The following is a 10763-nucleotide window of genomic DNA, read 5'->3' as shown; positions in this document are numbered from 1 at the left end:
GACACGACAGCCCTCATCAACTTCCCTACTGTCAGCTTTCCTACACACTGGCCAGGTGACTTGTGACGTGCCTTCATGTCTCCTGAGGTTGTGGGTTATGGTCCAAACTAAGCCTTTGGGTGACCAAAACATCACACATAATATATTTTCCCAATAAAATTCATAGAATTTGAGATAATGTCCCTTTCTCTCATATCTAACTATCAGGAAGGCTAAAGGACAGACCACAGCAACATACAATTATATCATACATTACATCATTTTGTGCTCACTTGTGTATGTTTTCGTGTTTTTGTGTGCAGAGAGACTTCGGGGAGGGGAGTGGCTGTCAGTAACTCAGGGATAAATAGACAGGCAGAGCTCAGAGTTTGGCAGAAGGCGGACCTGACAGGGTCAAGCACAGGACCAAGCAGGAGCAGGAGGACATCAGCAATTAGATTTTTTATTACAAATGGAGGAACACAAAGATGATCAATATTGTTTTCAAGACAGAAACTCTTCTTGCAGAAAGGCTTTGCTATCGATATCTATCTACATAACACTGTACATCTTCTTCTCATTGATTTCAGTAGTTACAGTATTTTTGAACATACTGGTGATCATCTCCATCTCTCATTTCAAGCAGCTCCACACTCCAACCAATCTACTCATCCTCTCTCTGGCTGCGTCAGATCTCCTGGTGGGACTGATTGTGATACCAGTAATGACTGTAGCAATAATGGAATCATGCTGGGTTTTTGGGGAATATTTCTGTGTGTTTCTTCTCTACATTAATTGTTTGTGTACTTCTTTATCTCTGGGCAGTTTGGTCTTGATATCTATTGACCGCTATGCTGCTGTGTGTGATCCCTTATTGTACTACTCTAAAATAACAATAACAAGAATTATATGTTGCATATCCATTACCTGGTGTTGTTGTATCATATACGATGCTGCTATTATAAAAGACATTGTAAATGTACAGGTACCCAGTAGCTGTTTGAATGAATGTTTTACTGGTGAAGGATATATGTGGGGCAATATAATTGACTTCGTAATTACAATGGTTGTCCCGTGCTCTATTATTATAACACTTTATTTGAAAATCTTTGTGGTGGCCAGATCACAGGCCAGAAAGGTATTTTTAAAAGAGTCTGCCAGTGTGCCTGGTGTTAAAACTGTACAGGCAAATAAGTCTGAGAGAAAAGCAGCAAAAACTCTATCTATTGTTGTTTTCACCTATCTATGTTGTTGGATTCCATTTCTATTTTCTTTTTTGTTTTTTTCTTTCTTAAGTGACAATTTATTATCATTCATCATCAGCTTTCTGCCACTTGCTAATTCCTTAATTAATCCAATAATATATGCTTTATTTTATCCATGGTTCAAAGTGACGGCTAAAAATATTTTATCTCTGAAGTTAAGGCGTTCATAGTACCTATATTTTTATTTCCCAGTTTGAAAAACATAGTTATGTTCCACAATTGTTCTCTGACAATACAGAGATGAATGTGGTGTTGATACAGAATGATTTGTCTAGATTGGACTGGAATGACTTGGAAAACGTATGAGAAGCCATCAGCTTGTTTTATAAAATACATTGTAGTCATTTTGGGTTGTACATTCCAAAAACCAACGTCTGTGGTTGTCCATATTATTTAATAATAAATAGTATGTAAGTATTCTAGAAGTACATTCTGAGAACGAGTCATTATGTATATTGTTTAACATCCCCCTCTAGTGGCTCGATTGTTACACAACACCTTTAACAAGTGTACTGAATTTTAAATGTTCAATACTGCATGATATCAGATAACGTCCAAGTCTATCTCAATGGGGTATGTAAGTAGTTGAGGGTAAAATGCACAAATATGCAATTGTGTACCACTACAATGTTCAGTAATAAACCATTTGTAAGGCATTTACAGTTTGCTCACCATTTATTATTACGCACACGTTTGCTAAATGTTACTAATCTGTGTATTATGACATGTATTAATGACTACAAAATGCATTATTGAATCAACTCAACAGTGCAGGACAGTGTAGCAGACACTTCAACCTCAACATACTGGTTATGAACACTACCACTACTCTCACTACAACACTGCTGCCAGGCCAGGGGTCACGCCAGAGCAGCTCTCTCAGAAGCTGTTTAGTGTGATGAATATAGTGATTGGGTAACACACTAAATAATTAATAATGGATAAGTATATAGTTTATTCATAACTTATGTATCATGACTCCTGCATCTGTTTTAGCAAGCTAGTTCATCACACATGTATAAACAACTTTCATACTATTTAATAATGATTTATAAGTTCATTCATAAGATGTTTAACACATGTCCTTTATAAACCATTTAATTAAACCATTTAATAATCATTAGTAAAGTCGTTTTCAGTCCCTAATCTAAAGTGAGAACTATTCAAATGGTCTTAATACTTTATACTATATAAAGGACACATATTGGGATCATGATGAAGTTTTGGGGAATATTTCTGTGTTTTTCAATTCTGCAATACTTGTTTGTGTACTTCTTTATCCCTGGGCAATTTGGTCTTGATATCTATTGAGCGCTATGTTGCATGTGTGTGATCCCTTGTTGTACCACTAAAATAACAATAACAAGAATGATGTGCTGTTTTTCCATTACCTGGTGTTGGTTTATCATATACGATGCTGCTATTATATTTTTTAAAAACATTGTAAATGTACAGGTACCCAGTAGGTGATTGAAATAATGTTTTATTGTTGAAGGGTTTATGTGGGGTAATATTATTGACCTTGTAATTACAATGGTTGTCCCGTGCTCTATTATTATAACACTTTATTTGTGGTGGCCAGATCACAGCCCAGAAAGATGTTTTCAAAAGACGCTGCCAGTGTGTCTGGTGTTAAAACTGTACAGACAAATAAGTCTGAGAGAAAAGCAGCAAAAACTCTGTCTATTGTTGTTGTTAATTCCTTAATTAATCCAATAATGTATCCTTTATTTTATTTCTTTTATCCATGGTTCAAAGTGACGGCTAAACTTATTTTAACTCTGAAGTTAAGGTGTTCATAGTCCCTATGTTTTTATTCCCTAGTTTGACAAACAAGTTAGATATGGTTGTGTTATACTGTTATGTTGTAATTGCCTCTTTCATGTAACACAACTCTTTCATTACTTATCTCTGTGTTGTCATCATAGATACATGTGACGTTGATATTGAATTATTTGGATGGATTGGATTGGAATGACTAGGAGAAGGCTTAAGAAGGCATAAGCTTGTTTTATAAAATACATTGTAGTCATTTTGGGTTGTATATTCCAAATACCAACGTCTGTGGTTGTTTCATCTTATTTAATGATAAAAAGTATGTACGTTTTCTAAAAGCACATTTTGAGGATGTCATAAGTCATTTAACGCTGAGTGCACAAAACATTAAGAACACTTTCTAATATTTAATTGCATCCCCTTTTCCCCCTAGAACAGCTTGTATTCATCAGGGCATGGCCTCTACAAGGTGTCCAAAGTGTTCCACAGGGATGCCGGCCCATATTGACTCCAATGCTTTCCACAGTAGTTTCAAATTGGCTGGATGTTCTGTGGTTGGTGGACCATTTTTATACACGCCGGAAATTGTTGAGCGTAAAAAACCTAACACTGTTGCCTTGACACACTCAAAACCAATTCCCTTGGCACATAGTACCATACCCCTTTCAAGGGCATATACATATTTTGTATTGCAAATTCACCCAGTGCTTCTACACCTGCATTGCTTGCTGTTTAGGGTTTTAGGCTGGGATTCTGTACAGCACTTTGTGACATCAGCTGATGTAAGAAGGGCTTTATAAATACATGTGATTGATTGAATGGCACACATGCACAATCCATGTCTCAATTGTCTTAAGGCTTAAAAATCATTCTTTAACCCTTTCTCCTCACCTTCATCTACACTGATTTAAGTGGATATAACAGGTGACATCAATAAAGGATTAAACTTTTCAAACCTTTCAATTGTTCCGTAAACTCGGTGTATGTTGTTTAACATCGCCCTCTAGTGGCTCAATTGAGACACAACGGCTTCAACAAGTGTAGTAAAAATTTACATTTACATTTAAGTCATTTAGCAGACGCTCTTATCCAGAAATGAACAACACTTCATGATATTAGATAACGTCCAAGTCTAACTCAATGATGTATTATGTAAGTAGTTGATGGTAAAATTTAAGAATATGGATATGAAATTATGGGTAATACTTTATAACTGTGTTCAGTAATAAACAATTTGTAAGGCATTTACAGTTTGCACACCATCTTTTAATCATTACTCCCATGTTAGTCAGCTAGGTATTCTCACTTTTATAAACAATTACTATATGCATTAGTGATAAACACGACAGTGCAGGAGACTGTAGCAGACACTTCAACCTCAACATACTGGGTATGAACTCTACCACTACTCTCACTACATCACTGCTGCAAGGTCAGGGGTCACACCAGAGCAACTCTCAGAAGCCGTTTTCTCTGAACTAAAATAGAGATTGGTAACACTTTATAATAACACCTTGTAAAAAATGTTTTAGAATGGATGAGTAAATAGTTTATTAATAAGTCATTTTTCAATACTCCCAAATTAGTTTTAGGAAGCTAGTTATTCACACATTTATAAACAACTTTTATAGTATGTAATAATGATTTAAAAATTCATGAAATGTTTAATAAATGTCATTATCAACCATTTACTAATCATTAGTAAAGTCCTTTTGCAGACCATAAACACATGGCTTCCTTCAGCACAGACTGTTTCAGAATAAAATGATTCCTTAAACATCCTCTGTGATGTTAAACATCCTCTGTGATGTTAAACATCCTCTGTGATGTTAAACATCCTCTGTTAATACTTTAACAATTGATATGTTCTCGATCATTTTGAGAATTGTCAATTGAAAGAACTGTTGCGTCTGCCATGGTATTTGTCTTTATATATATTTTTATATATATTGTTAAATATATTTCACTGTGACCTGATGCTGCTGACTATCAGGCAGTGTGCAGGCTGTTACTGAGTGAGTGGTGGTGGGGAGGGAGAGGGCCGAGTGTGTTGAGAGCGTGCTGCAGGTGAGCCATGGAGACAGAGCAGCATTCACATACTTGGTGTCAACTTTTTTCCAGTTGTAGGTAGGCTATTTAGATTGTCATTATGGAGACACCTATTTTCAGTCCTTTTTCCATAAAAAATATATTGAACTGATAAAACAGCAACAAAGCCCTGGAAAATTACTTTAGGGGCTCTCGAGCCTTTAGAGTAATTCACTCAGAGATGGTTTAAAGTAAACTGTTTTCTAATGTCAACTTTTCTAATGGAAAAACCATATCAATCTAAGGGTCTTACACATGCTCAGTTCTTGGGTCTCAAGCTTTGCATGAGTTGACATTTGAAATGGAAGTTATGAAATTCCCTTGCCTGCTTGTGTTATGGGAAAAAGTCCACAATGAAACTGGAATTAAATGGTTTTGAGGGCTTTGTCACATGTATACAATGGGCTACCAAAATAATGCTTGATATATTTTAAATAATAAATAACATTTTTATAATTTTATTCATACCATTTCATCCTTCCACTAACTATATTCCCGAGACAAATCTATCATACTGGTTTTCAATGTTCTTATCCCTTGCTTGCTAGCTAGCCAAATACAGTGTTACGGTTTTCGTGTGGTAAAAGAGTCGGACCAAAATGCAGCGTGCAGATTGCGATCCATGTTTAATGAAATAAACGTAAACACGAATCAAATACAAATATGACAAAACAAAGAACGTAATGAACGTAATGAAAACCGAAACAGCTTATACATGTATAAACTAACACAGAGACAGGAACAAGGACACTAAGGACAATCACCCACGAAACACACAAAGAATATGGCTGCCTAAATATGGTTCCGTATCAGAGACAACGATAATCAACTGACTCTGATTGAGAACCGCCTCAGGCAGCCATAGACTAACGCTAGACGTCCCATAAAACCCCAAGACAAAAACACACCACAATAACCCATGTCACACCCTGGCCTGACCGAATAAATGAAGAACAAACATAATATATTTCGACCAGGCCGTGACATACAGCTAACTTACAGTCACATCAAACAGTACAGCCAGAATAATTACAGTAGCTTCATTTGCATTTCTTAAAACTGTTTTCTAGTGACATTTATTGGGACACATTCATAACAAAGAATAAACATAATATATTTCGACCAGGGCGTGACAGAACCACCCCCCTAAGGTGCGGACTCCCGGACGCACATCAAAACAATAGGGAGGGTCCGGGTGGGCATCTGTCCATGGTGGCGGCTCCGGCTCCGGCGCCGGACGTGGAATCCACTCTATAAATGTCTTAGTCCCCTCTCCTCGCGTCCTAGGATAGTCCACCTTCGCCGCCGACCATGGCCTAGTAGTCCCCACCCAGAAACCCACTGGACTGAGGGGCAGCTCGGGACAGAGGGGTAGCTCGGGAAAGAGGGGCAGTTCGGGACAGAGGGGCAGCTCGGGACAGAGGGGCAGCTCGGGACAGAGGGGCAGCTCGGGACAGAGGGGCAGCTCAGCACTGAGGGGAAGCTCGGGACTGAGAGGAAGCCCAGCACTGAGAGGAAGCCCAGCACTGAGAGGAAGCTCAGCACTGAGAGGAAGCTCAGGCAGGTAGTTGGCTCTGGCAGATCCTGGCTGGCTGGCGGATCTGGAAGAGTCTGGTTGACTGGCGGATCTGGAAGAGTCTGGCTGACTGGCGGATCTGGAAGATTCTGGCTGACTGGCAGATCTAACCAGACCATAATATATATATATATATGCCATTTAGCAGACGCTTTTATCCAAAGCGACTTACAGTCATGTGTGCATACATTCTACGTATGGGTGGGTGGTATGGGTGGTCCCGGGAATCGAACCCACTACCCTGGCGTTACAAGCGCCATGCTCTACCAACTGAGCTACAGAAGGATGAATCTGGCTGACTCGCAGATCTGGAAGAGTCTGGCTGACTGGCAGATCTGGAAGAGTCTGGCTGACTGGCAGATCTGGAAGAGTCTGGCTGACTGGCAGATCTGGAAGAGTCTGGCTGACTTGCAGATCTGGAAGAGTCTGGCTGACTGGCGGTCCCGGCAGATACTGGCTGACTGGCGGTTCCGGCAGATCCTGGCTGGCTGGCGGTTCTGGGCAGACTGGCGGCACTGGGCAGACTGGCGGCGCTGGGCAGACTGGCGGCGCTGGGCAGGCTGGCGGTACTGACGGAGCTGGGCAGACTGGCGGCGCTGGGCAGACTGGCGGCACTGCCGGCGCTGGGCAGACTGGCCGCTCTGGCTGCTCCATGCAGGCTGACAGCTCTGGCTGCGCTGTAGAGGAGGAAGGCTCTGGCTGCGCTAAACAGGCGGGAGACTCCAGCAGCGCAGGAGTGGAGGAAGGCTCTGGCTGCGCTAAACAGGCGGGAGACTCCAGCAGCGCAGGAGAGGAGGAAGGCTCTGGCAGCGCTAAACAGGCGGGAGACTCCAGCAGCGCAGGAGAGGAGGAAGGCTCTGGCAGCGCTGAACAGGCGGGAGGCTCCGACAGCGCAGGAGAGGAGGAAGGCTCTGGCTGCGCTAAACAGGCGGGAGACTCCATCAGCGCTGGAGAGGAGAAAGGCTCCGATAGCACTGAACAGGCGGGAGGCTCCGACAGCGCAGGAGAGGAGGAAGGCTCTGGCTGCGCTGAACAGGCGGGAGACTCCATCAGCGCTGGAGAGGAGAAAGGCTCCGATAGCGCTGAACAGGCGGGAGGCTCCGACAGTGCAGGAGAGGAGGAAGGCTCTGGCTGCGCTAAACAGGCGGGAGACTCCGTCAGCGCTGGAGAGGAGAAAGGCTCCGATAGCACTGAACAGGCGGGAGGCTCCGACAGCGCAGGAGAGGAGGAAGGCTCTGGCTGCGCTAAACAGGCGGGAGACTCCAGCAGCGCAGGAGAGGAGGAAGGCTCTGGCAGCGCTAAACAGGCGGGAGACTCCGTCAGCGCTGGAGAGGAGAAAGGCTCCGATAGCACTGAACAGGCGGGAGGCTCTGGCAGTGCAGGAGAGGAGGAAGGCTCTGGCTGCGCTAAACAGGCGAGGCGCACAGTAGGTCTGATGCGTGGTGCTGGCACTGGTGATACTGGGCCGAGGATACGCACAGGAAGCCTGGTGCGGGGAGCTGCCACCGGAGGGCTGGGGTGTGGAGGTGGTACTGGGTAAACCGGACCGTGCAGGCGCACTGGAGCTCTTGAGCACCGAGCCTGCCCAAACTTACCTGGCTCGATGCCTTCTCTAGCCCGGCCGATACGAGAAGCTGGAATATACCGCACCGGGCTATGCACCCGCACTGGGGACACCGTGCGCACCACTGCATAACACGGTGTCTGCCCGGTCTCTCTAGCCCCCCGGTAAGCACAGGGAGTTTGCACAGGTCTCCTACCTGGCGTAGCCCTACTCCCTGTGAGCCCCCCCCAAGATATTTTTGGGGCTGACTCTCGGGCTTCCTAGCCAACTGTGTTCCCTCATATCGCCGGCTCCTATCTCAGGCTGCCTCTGCTCTCCTAAGTGCCTCCACCTGTTCCCATGGGAGGCGATCTCTTCCAGCCAGTATTTCCTCCCATGTGTAGCAACCCTTGCCATCCAATATATCGTCCCATGTCCAGTCCTCATTGAGCCGCTGTTGCTGCCTTTGTTGCTTCTCCTGTGGCTCCTGCCTGTTGACACGCTGCTTGGTCCGTTTGTGGTGGGTGATTCTGTTACGGTTTTCGTGCGGTGAAAGAGAGTCGGACCAAAATGCAGCGTGTAGATTGCGATCCATGTTTAATGAAATAAACGTAAACACGAATCAAATACAAATACGACAAAACAAAGAACGTAATGAACGTAATGAAAACCGAAACAGCCTATATCCTCCTGAATCCCCCCCCACCCCCCCTACTCCCTCTCTGCAGATGACTTCATCAACCATTTTGAAAAGAAGGTCGACGACATCCGATCCTCGTTTGCTAAATCAAACGACACCGCTGGTTCTGCTCACACTGCCTTACCCTGTGCTCTGACCTCTTTCTCCCCTCTCTCTCCAGATGAAATCTCGCGTCTTGTGACGGCCGGCCGCCCAACAACCTGCCCGCTCGACCCTATCCCCTCCTCTCTTCTCCAGACCATTTCCGGAGACCTTCTCCCTTACCTCACCTCGCTCATCAATTTATCCCTGACCGCTGGCTACATCCCTTCCGTCTTCAAGAGAGCGAGAGTTGCACCCCTTCTGAAAAAACCTACACTCGATCCCTCCGATGTTAACAACTACAGACCAGTATCCCTTCTTTCTTTTCTCTCCAAAACTCTTGAACGTGCCGTCCTTGGTCAGCTCTCCCGCTATCTCTCTCAGAATGACCTTCTTGATCCAAATCAGTCAGGTTTCAAGACTAGTCATTCAACTGAGACTGCTCTTCTCTGTATCACGGAGGCGCTCCGCACCGCTAAAGCTAACTCTCTTTCCTCTGCTCTCATCCTTCTAGACCTATCTGCTGCCTTCGATACTGTGAACCATCAGATCCTCCTCTCCACCCTCTCCGAGTTGGGCATCTCCGGCGCGGCCCACGCTTGGATTGCGTCCTACCTGACAGGTCGCTCCTACCAGGTGGCGTGGCGAGAATCTGTCTCCTCACCACGCGGTCTCACCACTGGTGTCCCCCAGGGCTCTGTTCTAGGCCCTCTCCTATTCTCGCTATACACCAAGTCACTTGGCTCTGTCATAACCTCACATGGTCTCTCCTATCATTGCTATGCAGACGACACACAATTAATCTTCTCCTTTCCCCCTTCTGATGACCAGGTGGTGAATCGCATCTCTGCATGTCTGGCAGACATATCAGTGTGGATGACGGATCACCACCTCAAGCTGAACTTCGGCAAGACCTCCCGGGGTCTTGCTCTTCCTCCCGGGGAAGGACTGCCCGTTCCATGATCTCGCCATCACGGTTGACAACTCCATTGTGTCCTCCTCCCAGAGCGCTAAGAACCTTGGCGTGATCCTGGACAACACCCTGTCGTTCTCAACTAACATCAAGGCGGTGGCCCGGTCCTGTAGGTTCATGCTCTACAACATCCGCAGAGTACGACCCTGCCTCACACAGGAAGCGGCGCAGGTCCTAATCCAGGCACTTGTCATCTCCCGTCTGGATTACTGCAACTCGCTGTTGGCTGGGCTCCCTGCCTGTGCCATTAAACCCCTACAACTCATCCAGAACGCCGCAGCCCGTCTAGTGTTCAACCTTCCCAAGTTCTCTCACGTCACCCTGCTCCTCCGCTCTCTCCACTGGCTTCCAGTTGAAGCTCGCATCCGCTACAAGACCATGGTGCTTGCCTACGGAGCTGTGAGGGGAACGGCACCTCAGTACCTCCAGGCTCTGATCAGGCCCTACACCCAAATAAGGGCACTGCGTTCATCCACCTCTGGCCTGCTCGCCTCCCTACCACTGAGGAAGTACAGTTCCCGCTCAGCCCAGTCAAAACTGTTCGCTGCTCTGGCTCCCCAATGGTGGAACAAACTCCCTCACGACGCCAGGACAGCGGAGTCAATCACCACCTTCCGGAGACACCTGAAACCCCACCTCTTTAAGGAATACGTAGGATAGGATAAAGTAATCCTTCTCACCCCCCCCCCCCCTTAAAATATTTAGATGCACTATTGTAAAGTGGCTGTTCCACTGGATGTCATAAGGTGAATGCACCAATTTGTAAGTCGCTCTGGATAAGA

General features: G+C 45.0%; 1 protein-coding gene across 1 annotated transcript; it reads left to right on the top strand.

The window, feature by feature from the left end:
* Positions 1–409: 409 nt before the first annotated feature.
* On the top strand, positions 410–2098 carry LOC124031184 (trace amine-associated receptor 13c-like). The gene has a single exon (XM_046342128.1). It carries the CDS (start codon positions 452–454, stop codon positions 1412–1414), a length of 963 nt encoding a protein of 320 aa, XP_046198084.1. The 5' UTR covers positions 410–451; the 3' UTR covers positions 1415–2098.
* Positions 2099–10763: the final 8665 nt, after the last annotated feature.

Source organism: Oncorhynchus gorbuscha, linkage group LG01 (assembly GCF_021184085.1).
Source record: "Oncorhynchus gorbuscha isolate QuinsamMale2020 ecotype Even-year linkage group LG01, OgorEven_v1.0, whole genome shotgun sequence".
NCBI classification, from domain to species: domain Eukaryota; kingdom Metazoa; phylum Chordata; class Actinopteri; order Salmoniformes; family Salmonidae; genus Oncorhynchus; species Oncorhynchus gorbuscha.
This window is presented reverse-complemented; position numbering and strand designations above follow the sequence as displayed.

Bases quoted from the DNA above. Each gene is read 5' to 3' on its own strand.
- LOC124031184 (XM_046342128.1), top strand. From the start codon at position 452: ATGGAGGAACACAAAGATGATCAATATTGTTTTCAAGACAGAAACTCT.